Genomic DNA, 13,949 nt, shown 5'->3' on the forward strand with positions numbered 1-13,949 from the left:
ATCCGACCTTTGTACCATTCAGCTAGAGATGTGGATTTTTTTCCTTCAGTAGTGAAGGTTATGTTTAGTACATTACACAGGGAGGTGTTCTGGCATCCTGTGACGTGCTTACCCTTAGGTGCAAGGTCATCTGGGTGGCAAGGATGATGAACCAGATAAGGGCCCCTGGCCAGTTCAGGATAAGTGATATTTCGCCCTACTCGGATCCAATCCCATATAGAGCTAGGTTTCCAATATGTGGTTCCAGTGGTTTCGCATCCCCAAGCCTTACAGTATAGGGATTCTGGTCCCCCGCACCTATGAATCTCCCCTCTTTTTCTACCATCTTTGGGGCATACATAGAATGACAAATAATTGAGGAGGCATCTCCTCTGGGGGGTGGCACATCCCTGAGGCCTTCCATCATTTATTTTTCCTTCACTTGTTATGGGGAGTTCGCTACCGGGTTCCTTCCCCTGCAAGTCCCAGGTGTCTAGTCCAGCTGCTAACTGACAGATATCTGGCTGGAGTGTAGGCTACCAGGTTCCCAGCGGGTAGTCCAAGCTAGACACTATCCACACCATATCCCCCATCCCAGATATCACTTGCCAAGTTTGTGGTTGTGGCCGGTGGGGGTTTGTCTGGCCGGCTTCTGCGCCTAATGCAGAGTTGGAGGGGATGCTCAGTCTGCTCCACAGTCCAGTCCAAATCAGCATCCAGGTCAGGGGCAGGTTTGAAATGGGAGCCATGAATCCAGGCAGCAATCCCGTCCACCTTGACTGCCGTCAGGATGGTCAGCAGGACTTGGTATGGTCCCTTCCACCGGGGTTCCAAAGTCTGATGCTGGTGTCTGTGGATGTATACAAAGTCCCCAACGTGGAACTGATGGGCAGCGCTATCCCCGCCGGGTTGGTACGCCGCGGACAGCTGCTTCCTCAGTGTATGCTGGACAGATGCTAAAGCTTGCAGCCTGTCAGACAGAGGGGAAGGCATGATTTCTCCTTGCTGGATGGTTAGGTTCTTAACTGGGGGTGCACACCCAAAGAGCAGTTCAAAGGGGGTAAGACCCATGAAGGAAGGGGTATTTCTAGCTCTAAAGAGGGCATACGGTAGGAGCATCGTCCAATCTCTAGAGCCAGTCTCCATGGTCAATTTGGTTAAGGTCTCCTTAATGGTCCTGTTCATTCTTTCTACATGTCCTGAGCTCTGGGGTCTGTATGCACAATGCAGCTTCCAATCAATCCCCAGTATTTTTGCCAGTCCCTGACTTACCTGGGCCACGAACACTGGGCCATTATCTGACCCAATTACCTGAGGCAGTCCAAATCTTGGGAAGATTTCTTCCAGGATTTTCTTAGCGACTATTGCTGCAGTCTCCTTTTTGGTGGGGTAGGCTTCTACCCATCCTGTAAAGGTATCTACAAACACTAGCAGGTACTTTAGGCCATACTTAGCTGGCTTTACCTCGGTGAAGTCTACTTCCCAATGCTGGCCAGGGCGGATTCCTCGTAGTCTTTTTCTGGGGGCCAGTTTCCCAGGATATGCATTTACCTGCTGGCAGGCCCGGCAAGCAGCTACCACCTTCTCTGCCATTTGTTTCTTCTCAGATGGGGAGAGAGTCTTATCTTCTGTAGTCAGCTGGATCAATTTTCTGCTGCCCAGATGGGTTAATTTGTGGATCCTTTCCAGAATGTCTTTCAGAAGTTCCAGGGGTGGAGCCTCTTCAGGAGCTGGATCCTCCAGAGTCGAGGCATGAATGGCTAGGCTCCTTAGATCCCAGAGGGCAGCCTCCTTTGCCTCTTGATCGGCCTTCCTGTTTCCCACTGCCACTGGGGAGTCCCCTTTTTGATGCCCAGGGCAATGTACGATGGCCAGCTCTCAGGGCAACATTACAGCCTCCAATAGGGCCTCAATTTCTCTTTTATTTTTGATTTCTTTTCTGGCCAATGTTAGTAGCCCTCTCTCCCGATATATTGCCCCATGCACATGCACTGTTGCGAAGGCATACTGGCTGTCAGTATAGATTGTGGCCCGTTTCCCTGCAGCCATGGTGAGAGCTCGCGTGAGCGCGATCAATTCTGCTTTCTGGGCTGAAGTTCCTTCCGGGAGGCTACTAGACCAAATTACCCGATTTTTGTCCACTACGGCTGCTCCTGCTTTCCTCTGCCCCTCACTCAGGAAGCTGCTGCCATCCGTATACCATATCAGATCAGAATGGGCTAGAGGCTGATCTGTTAGGTCCTTTCGGACCCCGGTCTCTTCGGCTAGGATGGCCTCACAGTTATGGACTAATTTATTCTCACCCTCCTCCGGGGAGATTGGGAGGAGAGTGGCCAGATTCAAAAGGGATGGGGGCCCAAATGTGATGCGGTCTCGGTCTAGTAGCATTGTCTGGTAATAGGTGGCCTGGGCATTGCTCAGCCATTGTTCGGACGGCTGGCGAACAGTGCTCTCCAGCGCATGGGGAGCAATGATGGTCAGGTGCTGCCCCAGAGTCAATTTGTCCACGTCTCTAACCAGAGTAGCCGCTGCTGCCATTGCCCAAAGGCAAGTAGGCCATCCTCTAGCCACTGGGTTGAGTCGTTTGGATAAGTAGGCGACTGGCCTTTTCCAGGGTCCGAGAGCTTGTGCTAGTACACCAACCGCCACCCCCTTTTTCTCATGGAGGTACAGGGTGAAGGGCTTACTCACATCAGGAAGGGCGAGGGCAGATGCTGACAGGAGTGCCTTCTTCAGTGTCTTGAATGCTGTCTGGTGTTCCTATTGCCAGACAAAGGAGTTCTTTTCCTTCAGTAAGGGGGAGAACGGCTCAGTTATGGCAGCGAATCCTGGGATCCATAGGCGACAGAACCCTGCCGCACCTAGGAACTCCCACAGTTGACGGCGATCCGATGGGGCAGGGATGTTGGCCACTGTTTTCTTTTGGGCGTCTGTCAGCCATCTTTTCCCTCCTTCAAGAGAGTAGCCGAGAAAGGTGACTCGGTTCTGGCAAATTTGTGCCTTCTTGGCGGATGCTCTATATCCCAATTTTGTCAAGGTACCCAGCAGTTTCTCTGTCCCCCGCCTACAGGCATCTTGGTTGTCAGTTGCCAGTAGGAGGTCATCAACGTATTGGAGGAGAGTGACCTTGGGGGTTGTCTCTCGGAACTCTCGGAGGTCCCGATGCAAGGCCTCATCGAAGATGGTTGGAGAGTTCTTGAATCCCTGTGGGAGCCTGGTCCAAGTTAACTGCCCTGTTCTCCCTTTCTTGGGGTCTGACCATTCAAAGGCAAAAAGTTTCTGAGAGTCCGGGTGAAGGGGCAGGCAGAACAAAGCATCCTTCAGGTCTAAAACTGTGTACCAATTTCATTCTGGGGGCAGCGTACTTAGAAGGTTGTAGGGGTTGGGCACTGTGGGGTGTATGTCCATTACTCGAGTGTTTACTTCCTGTAGGTCTTGGACAGGTCTATAATCATTAGTTCCCGGTTTCCTTACCGGCAGGAGCGGAGTATTCCAATCCGATTGGCATGGTCTTAGTATGCCAAGTTCTAGGAATCGTTCTATGTGGGGTTTAATGCCCTCTCTGGCCTCTCGGCTGAGGGGGTATTGTCTTACCCGAGCCGGAACTGCTGTGGGTTTTAAGGTGACCACAATGGGTGGCTGTTCTACTGCCAGTCCAGATCCTCCCGTCTCTGCCCAACCCTCCGGGAACCTGTGGATCCATTCTTCATTTTCCAATCCTGTGGGGACCATGGTCAGTTGGGCTGCAGGGATGGAGGTCCCATACAGCCGATATTCCTCTGTTGCTGGGAGTTCTAGAGTGAGGAGGCAGAGGTCCCTGACCATGGGATAGGCAAACTTTAATTCAGGTCCTTGGGTAGTGAAAGTTATTTGGGCTCCTAATTTTGTCAGGAGATCCCTCCCCAGGAGAGGTGCTGGACAGTAAGGGAGGACCAGAAAAGAATGTTGCACAGTACCTTTCCCCAAGTTGACTGTTCTCTGAGTGGTCCAGGGTCTCTCTCTACTCCCGTTGGCCCCTTGGACTAGAGACTTGCGGGAAGATAGTGGCCCAAGTGGTTGTTGTATTGCTGAATAGACTGCTCCCATATCTACTTCAAAGTCGACTGGGGTCCCCTCCACTTCAAAGGTTACCCGGAGCTCGGGGAGGGGTTCCGAACCCTGACTTCCTCAGTCCTCAAGGGCCAAGACTGACCGGCCTCATCCTCTCTGTTTTTTGGGGCACTCTCGGGCCCAATGACCCTCTTCCTTGCAGTATGCACATTGGTTAGGCTTTAAAGGCGGGCGACCTCCTCTGCCTTGAGGTCCTGAGTTGTCCTTCACTGCCACTGCCAGGATCCGTGATAAATTTCGATTTTGCCGCTTCTCTCTTTGTCTTTTTTCTCTCTTCTCTCTTTTTTTAACCTAGCTTCTTTTTCCTCTGCAGTTTCTCTTTTATAATAAACCTTTTCTGCTTCCTTGACTAAATCTCTCAAACTCAGTCCCTGCAAACCATCTAATCTCTGTAACTTGCGTCTTATGTCTGCAGCTGACTGTCCTATAAAGGCCATCGCTACCGCCCCCTTTTGTTCTTCAGACTGTGGATCAAAAGGCGTATACCTCCTGTATGCTTCCATGAGCCTTTCAAGGAAGGCAGAGAGGGTTTCGTCAGGCCCTTGGAGAACCTCACCTACCTTAGCCAAATTAGTGGGCCTTCTGGCCGCCGCACAGAGACCCGCCATTAGAGTCTGGCGATAGAGGGACAGATGCTCCCTACCTTCCGGGGTATTTGGGTCCCAGATTGGTCATCTTAGTGGGAAGCGCTCATCAATCAGGGTGGGGAGTTGAGTCGGTCACCCATCTGGCCCAGGGACTAGTTTCCTGGCTTCCAGGAGAATGCGCTCTCTCTCTTCCGTAGTGAAGAGGATCCCCAGGAGCTGCTGGCAATCATCCCAAGTAGGTTGGTGGGAATACATGATGGAATCTAAGAGACCTGTTAATCTGGAGGGGTCCTCAGAAAATGGAGGGTTATTATTTTTCCAGTTATATAAGTCAGAGGAGGAAAAGGGCCAGTATTGGAGAGCGGGCATGTCACCCCCGGCCCCATCATCGACCGTTCCCCCAATGGGGCGCAAAGGCAGTGTGATAGCCGGGGGTGCCTCATCCGTGGGCCTTGCTCTCCTCTGGCGGGTTCCCTGTGCTGGACCCGACAGAGAGACCAAGACAGACTCGGGCCCAGTCTCTGCCAGAGGTCGTGGTTCGGGCCGATAGGGAGGTGGTCGTGGCGGTGGTGGGCAGTCTAAGGCAAATGAAATGAGGTCATTCTGGGATTCAGGAAAGGGGGGTTGAGGAGGGGATGGAGTCGGTAATGGAGTCGATTGGGAAGGTTTTGTCACGAGAATCGGAGCAGAAGTGAGTGAAGGTGCTATAGGAGCAGTCAGGAAGGGTCGGACCCACTTAGGAAGGTCAGTCACCAGATCCTCCCATACCCAAATGTAGGCCTGCTGGTCCGTGTGTCCGTGCAAACCTGGAATGAAAATCTTTTGTTTGACTGCCCTAATTATATTAAGATCAAAAGTACCATCTACTGGCCACCCAACTCCCAAGGTGGGCCATTCAGACGAACAGAAAGTCTGCCACTTTCCCTTCCTCACCCAAACCACCGGGTTCAACGCTCGGTCCGTCACTGCCGACCAATGAGAGAGGGTTAGGGACAAATGGGTGGAGGCAGACTTGGCGGCAGACTGTCCCACTCCAAACAAGTAGAAACAGACACAGAAGGACACAAAAATCGAGACACAACACACAAACAAGACAAGCCAGCAAAATGGTAGGGAAAATGAAGCCAAAAGATTGTCTATTGGCCCGGGCCATCTGAAAAATCTCCTAGACAAAAGGCAATCAGATGGGGCCCCTGTCTCAGGGTCCCCACACTCCAGAGCGTCCTCCAGATCTGCAGCCTGTGGGTTCAGGACACGTCTGTCCCCCACCGTCCAAGGGTCCTCATGGGCCGCTTAAACAGCTGCTTCCCCGCCGACTCACCACCATCCTTACCAATCTCGGTGGGACCTCCAAATGTTAGGGTCAGCGTCCAAAACAGAGAGCTTTACTCCGATATCGGGTCACAAAAGAAGCTTTATTAACACGAGCTCGTGGGACACCAGCGCGAGGAGTAGCTGGTGACCCTGAGTTTAAGGCTCGCAGGCCTTTTATGAGGCAGTTCTACCAGGGCAGGGGAGTGGGGTCACCCAGAGTGCAGACATCTGGACGCCAGATGTCTCCATGGTCTTTCTCAGAGTCTGGGTAGGTAAACGAATTCCAAGCTTATCTAGCAAGGGGTTATTTGGCAAGCATTCTTCTCAAGCAATTTATCTTGCAAACACAACCGCAGGCGGTCATCCTGCAAGCATCCTGTTAGCATGATGGGCTAACTTTTCTGGTATGGGGCGTGGGGGCATAATTCAGTATTTTCCACTGAATCTACAATTAGCAGAGCTAGTGGGGGGGCCCTTGTTTCCCTTACAATGGCCTTTCAGTGTGTCACTATGGAATGTCCCCAACTGCTTCTCCCCATGTTACATTATAATTGGATGGGACTTGGAAGATGTCTTTCTGTGGTTTTCCCCTTTAAAATTAGCTGCTGCCCCTACCTTGGAAACATGGCTTGGAGCCTGAACCTGGCTGCCTCTGTGATAAGTTTTTCTAAATAAATTTGGTTTGCTCCAACCTAGTCTTCTACCAGATTCTTGGACCCTAACATTTGGGGCCTTATCTGGGCAGAATCTGAAGGTCCACAGGTTTGAGTCTCTGCTTAGGCTGTCTGCTCCTAGCCCTTGTGGCAATCGCCAGATGTAAACACTAGAGATGTTTGGGTATGGTGGCTTTTTTTTTCTGGGACCCAAAAGAGGAGAAACTGGACACAGTATTGCTCCTGGGATCAGAGGGAGATGAGAGAAGTCTCGACCTTCTCTGGGGGACTCAGTCAAAGAGACAACTGGGCTGGGCCTCCAGACTACTACTGGGGAGTGTCTAAGTCATCTGGTCCCTGGGGCTGAGTCAGCTGACCCCTAGCCCCTCCCAGCCAAGAGTGTCTGGGCATCTGTGTTCTGAGGACCAGCCGCTATTGTTCACCTTCATTATTTCCAGATCATGGGACAAACTCTATCTTTGGGTCCCAATTCTCCCCTAGACCCTGTTTTACATCACTTCAAAGACTTTAAGAAGGCTTAGGGATCAGGAGATTCTGTCTTCCCTAGAAAGTTCTTCATTCTGTCAGCTCAAGTGGCCAATATTCACAATTGACTGGCTCCATGGGGGCATTTTCAACTTGGCTGTTTCTCTTGTAGTCCATACCAAAGTCTTTGGCTGTCCAGGCCACCCTGACCAAATGCCTTTTATTGTGGCCTGTATGCTCCTCTTTGAACTTCCCCCCAAAATGGCTCCAGTCTCACCAGTGGGGCCAATGAATAGGGAATATCTATCTTGCCTCCCTCAGAAGAAGAGCCCTTCACCCTTTCTTATGTACCTCCACAAGAAAAGGCAAACACAGAGGCTGCCGGGCTCCCTCCCCACCAGAGCTTTTGGGTTCCCCATCCTACTTCACTTTCCATTGACCCAAAAGCTGCTGTGGTTCAGGACAAGCCAACATCCTTCCCTCTCCTCACCCCCCATATTGCTACAACACCATGGGAACTGCCTCCCTCTCTGAAATTACAGCTACAAGAAATAATAGTATTGTCTGTCTGTTTTGAATGCATGGATGTGGCACTGAATGTTTGTTTTTGACTGGTCCTAGAATGTATGTGATTACTGTGTTCTGTGTGTCTTGGCTGCAGCTTAGCTGTTACTGTTGCAGCCAGCTACCAGGGCTCAGAATTTATCTCTGGATGCTCTGGTCATTGGATCTGATGTAATAGGGATTCAAATGCCAATTTGATATGAATAATGTTAAAATTGTTTTATGCTGTTCTTTTTTATTGTGGAGTTGGCTCTGGAACTGGGTGTTTGCTCACTATTTTTCAGATACAGACTTGCTTTTAAAGTCTCTATGTCTATGTCCAGGGTCAAAAATTGGTGGGCAGGAAGAACAAAATATAAGTTTACTGGATATGGTTAAAATCTATAATATTCACAATAAAAATGTTAAGTCAAAACTTAAATACAGGGTTAATAATCAAAGTTACATAGGCAATCTTAAAACAAAGACCCAGTTCATCAGTGTTGATAGTTCTAAGCGAGTATTCAAATATGTTAACCTTGTTTTTTTAACCTCATTAGTTCTGCTTCTATTTTCCTTAACTGAAAAATGTCAACCCAAACATGGTTTCAAGGCTCACCCTGAGAAAGACTCCAGACAGCACTGGAATCCCAAACACCCAGTCAATCACTGGTCAACTAAAATTAGGGTCCCAACTGTTAAGCAACAGAAACTGGAATATTCCTATTTTATGATACAGTAAGATGGTGACCTTAAACAGTCTGGCAAAAAAACATGCAGCAGTTTTTCGCCTATGGGCCATGACCTTTTGGGGAAAAAGACATTTTTACAGGAATATCCTAGGGTTGCCTGCATACAAGATGTTTGAATCATAATTCATAACAATGCACCACAAAAAGTTGAAAACCATTGGTTTAAAGGTTTCTGTCTAATCCTCTTGTTTTTGCTAGCATTGTTAGGCTGTAGCTATTTTCATAAACTGAGTCCTACAGGGAACTGTTGTGTTCTAAAATGGTATAATATATAAGGGTCAGGAAAGTTCCTAGTCTCCTTATGGACTAGTTTATGAATTAAAAAGTCTATCTTGAATAGGGCAGTGGTGGCACATTCCTTTAATCCCAGCACTCGGAAGGCAGAAACAGGCAGATCTCTCTGAGTTCAAGGCCAGCCTGGTTGACAGAGTGAAATCCAGGACAGACACCAAAACTACACAGAGAAACCCTGTCTTGAAAAACCAAAAAAACCAAAAAACAAAAAACAAAAAAACAACAAAACAAAACTTATCTTGATACTAATAGCTAGTCACCTGCTGTGGGATGTCCTGTATGCTGTAAATATGTGTTGCTATGATTGATAAATAAAATGCTGATTGGCCAGTAGCCAGGCAGGAAGGATAGTGTAGGCAGGACAAGGAGGAGAATTCTGGGAAGAGGAAGGCTGAGTCCAGAGAGGCCACCAGCTGCCGCCATGACAACATGTGAAGATGCCAATGAGCCACAAGCCACGTGGCAAGGTATAGATTAATAGAAATGGGTTAATTTAAGATATAAGAACTAGATAGCAAGAAGCTTGAGCCATTGGGCCAAACAGTTTAAATAATATAAGTGTCTGTGTGTTTATTTGAGTCTGAGTGGCTGTCAGCCCTGGGCAGGACTGGAAATAACTCCAGCTACAGTCACCTCATAAAGGATCGAATTCTTTGATATGTTCAGATGAGCTTCTTATATATGTTTTCAGGGTGTTTAGAACTACACTTTAATACATAATGGTCCTCAGATGACTCAGAGATCTGAGAATATGGCATTTAAAATATTTAGTGAAAAAATCTTCTCCTGACAGAGAGATGTGCTGGCTCCTGGAAGCACCCCATCTCCTCTAAAGAAAATGATGGGCACAGAAGAACCTCCACCTAGAGCTTGCTTTAAATATGGTAAGGCTGACCACTGGACCAAAGGAAAAACAAAAACAAAAACAAAACTCTTTTCACCTCAACTATGCCAAGATCCTGTCCAGACTGTGGACATTCAGGATACTGGAGAAATAGATTATCCTGCTTTGCCTAGACAAGGTAGGTCAGTCCCCTCAAGTTCCTGCTCCACAGGAAAATCTGTCAGATCTTCTGGACCTAACAGCCAAAGACTGATGCTGCCCTCAGACCTCTGCTCAATGACCATGGAGGAATCTGGGGTGGCTATCTAGGTAGCCAGTAGGTCCCTGTCATTTTGGTTGGTCATTTTTTCAGGACTCTGATAATGTTTGATAACTAGGCTAATGACAGCTTTGTCAGTTTAACAGTTCATTCTCCCAAAGCTGCAGCCACCTTGTTAACTCATTAGTCAGGTAATTATTAGTTAAAGCTACTAGGTTTCTTGTTTTAAAAGGACAGACAGGTTTGCTTGTTCACAGGCTTCCTGTTAGAGGATAAACAAGTTTCAGGTGTTACTTTCTCCTAAGAGAACATGCTTTACAATGACTGTTCTCTAATGATTACTTATGTCTCTGGTAAATGATTAAAGTCCATAGTCTCTGTGCTGATGTTCCAAAAAAGTTCTAAGATATATAAAGGTCTTAGGATGTAAAAACTTAAATAAATTCTGAGGGTCAAAAAAAAAGTTTACACTTTTAAACTCAAAGCTATAGCCGTTGCTGTGACTCCAGATGTAAATCTGTTCCAGCTGTTTTACAGACACTTGTTAACTGCTTTTTCTATAATGTGAATTTTCTGTGGAATAATCCTTTGGTACAGTGTGAAAATTTGTCACTTGGAATGGTTTAATAAAAAGCTTATTGGCTGGTAGCCAGGCAGGAATTATATGGGGACAACAACCAAACTAGAAGGAGAAGGAGAAGGACAGAGTCAGAGGAGATGTCAGCCAGCCTCTGAGGAAGCAAGGTGTGTAGAAAATGAGGTGACAATGTGATGCATGGTAAAACATAGATAAGAAATATGGGTTAATTTAAATGTAAGAGCCAGTTAGTAACAATCCGGAGCAATTGACTGAGCATTTATAGTTCATATTAAGTTTCCAAGTCAGTTATTTGGGACAGGAAAACATGAATTTATAATGCTAATATATCTACAACTTTTATCTCCTTTGATAAACTAAAATTCATGTAAGATTCAAGGAATCAAAGTCATAGGCTTGGATCCACCTGTCACAGGTCAAATGAAAAAAATCTGAATGTAATATTTTTCTTTAAGTTCCTGAATTTTAACCTCTGTCCCTAGTCTATATCTCAGCATATTTCCCCTTGGCTGACTGACACACTACCCAGGCTGTGCCTGCAAGCTACAAGCTGCTGAGCTCTAGACTTGCTGAAAGCTGGTGTGGACCAGTCCAGCTGATGTGATTGCTCCCTGTCCCTTCACTTGGATCAGCTAACCAGATGCTTCTGATAAATGGCCCATTGCCCAGCCTTTGACTCATTTTTCAGCTTTCCTGGACTCTGACAATTGACACCCCAATTCAGCTGGAAGCAGCTACAGAAGAGAGTACACCATCCCTGCCCACATACCATGCTGAGAAGGGCTTAATCAAAAGGAAACTCCCTGACATAAAGAACAAAATGGTTACTTTTAATGCAAATTGATAATAGAAATGGTGGGGCCTTTCATTGAAATCATGTTATTATGCACCCTGGCTACTGAACTTTACCTTCCACTTCATTCAAAGGAGGATCAATGCACTTAAGTTCCTAGTACTTTGGGCCCAATATGATACCCCTGCAGGACCTAGACCTCTGACATCAATGATTTGATGACCAACTAGAAGAGAAGGAGTTTTAGATCTTAGAGCATTTTGTTCCAGTCTGCCATCCTTCCCTGAGCTGCTACCCATAATACCTGAGGCTAGACTGCAGCCCCTCAAATCCTTCATACAGGTATAAACCACAACCATTCCACTCACTCCCTTCTGATTGGTTGGCCCAGAGCTGGTCCAAACCACCAAACCACAGAACTCCCTGACAGGCTGAAAGTTTATCACCATGTAAAGTCCCCAACTATGTCTCCCCATATTACATTATGATTGGAATGGACTTGGGTACTGTTTCTTCATAGTTTTACCCTTTAAAACTGGATGCTGCCCCTGCCTGTGGGGTACGGTTTGTAGCCTGAACTCTGCCACCTCCAAGTTTGGTTTGCTCAAACTCGGTGTTTTGTGTGGATTATTTCTGGATTCTCAGACCCTAACACTCCCATCAGTGGCAGGGTTAATGTATGGAGAATTGAGATTCAAGAGACTTATACTCAGCAATTTGTCCAGACTGCCCACATGGTGGGACCTGGAAATTGCTTACCATCAGGTTGCCAAAAGGAGATACTAATCTCTAAACAATATATACTGATTTCTAATCCACTTGTCCCCTATGCTTGCTTTCTTCATGATCAAACTTGAGATTACTGTTGATATTGGCCAGAGAGTTAGGGAAGTTGCCATTATTGATCCTGTAGGGGACATAATGCATATTCAGGAAGGTGTTGTACCTTTTATGCAGAGTGGGTGATTTTTGCATCCTAATTAAGAACCGATGGCACCTCAGGTGGGAGATAAGAGTCGTGAGTAAGTTTTACTATAGCACCTATCACAGCTGTCCATCTGGCATGATCAAAGTAAAATGACCCATTCTCTCTACCATTAGGTATAGACAAGGTAGAAGAAGTGGTTCACTCTCCCCAAAGGTCCTTCCATCCCTAACATCACCTATCTTAGATGATATAAATCCCACCACTCTGTCTTCATGGTCATTTCATCTCTTGTTTCTGACCTCAAACTCTGATTATCAATTACTAAATAACACTCTGCCTGGCCAATGTAGAGAATATTGTTTGTGGAATCCTCCTGGGTCAAACTTGCAACCACCATTCACAGCTTCACTCATTGGACTACTAGATTCTCTCACCTTGTTGCTTATTAACTTCTCTGAGCTAAATACCACTCTCCCCCATTTATCTCTCCCATCTCTTTCTTTATGGTACTGCAGACTGTTTAACTCCTCAGGGACACAGTTTATTCTGTGGATTCCTCAAACTGTAATAATTCCTTGACCCTGTTCACAATGCCTACCTAGATCCTGTATTGATGCCTACCCCCTATGTGGTCTGGGACTTGTACCCTGGCATTCATTTTACTAAAATTAGGAGTAGTACTTGGCAAGGAACCCATGCTGGTTCCCATCACAGGGCTTATAGTGGCACAGCATGATAAATAAGTGGTTTAGGTCTTACCCCTTCTTGTGGCCCTAGTAATGACCACTGATGTTGCCACTAAGCAGTGGGACTGATCGCTGTGGAATGTTTAAAGTAAAGATGTGTTACTTTTTTTATACTGTGGAATATTACTTTAACTGTGTAAAGGTGTGTTATATTCGTTTCTGCTGCCTTTTTTTTAAACAATGTAAAGATGTGTTACTTTTGTTTATGCTGCATTTGTTTAATTATGAAAAGATGTGTTGCTGTTTCACCATGCCTGCCTAAGGCACCTGACTGATCTAACAAAATAGAATGGACAATAGCTAGGCAGGAGAGGGGTAGGCAGGGCTGGCAGACAGAGAGAATAAATAGGAGGTGAAATCTCGGCTCAAGAGAAGAAGAGAGAAGAAGAGAGGAGAGAATGAAAGAGATGCCCAGGACCAGAAGTCAGGTAGCCTCCAGTCAGACAGACATAGAGATAGCAGGAAAGTAAGACAGAAAGAAAGAAAGGGAAAGAGCCCCAAGGCAAAATGAAAATGAAGAGAAACAGGTTAATTTAAATTAAAGAGAGCTAGCCAGAAATGTGATGTGCCTAAGTTAGGCCAGGTATTCATAACTAATAAAAAATCTTTGTGTCATGATTTTGGAGCTGGTTGGTGGCCCAAAAGAAAAAGCCTGGAAAAACTGACTATTTCTCTAATTGTCTATTATCAGTTTTTCTCCCAGTATCCAGGATCTCCAATCAATGTCTCAGACCATCCTTACCCTCCATGGCCAAATGACTCAATGTCCACCATAGTGTTACAAAATTGGTGAGGATTAGATTGACTAACAGAGAAGGGTGGTATTTGCCTCTTCTTCAGGGAGGAATGCTACTTTTATGTCAGGTATAGTAAAAGATAAGATTCAACAACTCTAGAAGGTTCTTTAAAAACACAGGGAACAGCTCAATGCCTTTGGCCAGTGAATCTTTGACAGTCCAATATGGAATTGGATACTGCCTTCTTAACCTCCATTCTCTTCCTTTTATTAATCTCACTAAACTCACCCTGCTTTATAAATTTCTTATCTAGATTTCTTCAATAA

General features: G+C 46.4%; 1 protein-coding gene across 1 annotated transcript; it reads right to left on the bottom strand.

Moving 5' to 3' along the window:
* Positions 1 to 543: 543 nt before the first annotated feature.
* On the bottom strand, positions 544 to 13,635 carry LOC118580071. The gene is given in 4 exon segments (XM_036181881.1): positions 544 to 4,349; positions 4,352 to 5,030; positions 5,400 to 5,707; positions 13,629 to 13,635. Coding segments are annotated over 4 exon segments (4,800 nt in total).
* Between the last annotated feature and the right edge of the window lie 314 nt (positions 13,636 to 13,949).

This window comes from Onychomys torridus, chromosome 3 (assembly GCF_903995425.1).
Source record: "Onychomys torridus chromosome 3, mOncTor1.1, whole genome shotgun sequence".
NCBI lineage: Eukaryota > Metazoa > Chordata > Mammalia > Rodentia > Cricetidae > Onychomys > Onychomys torridus.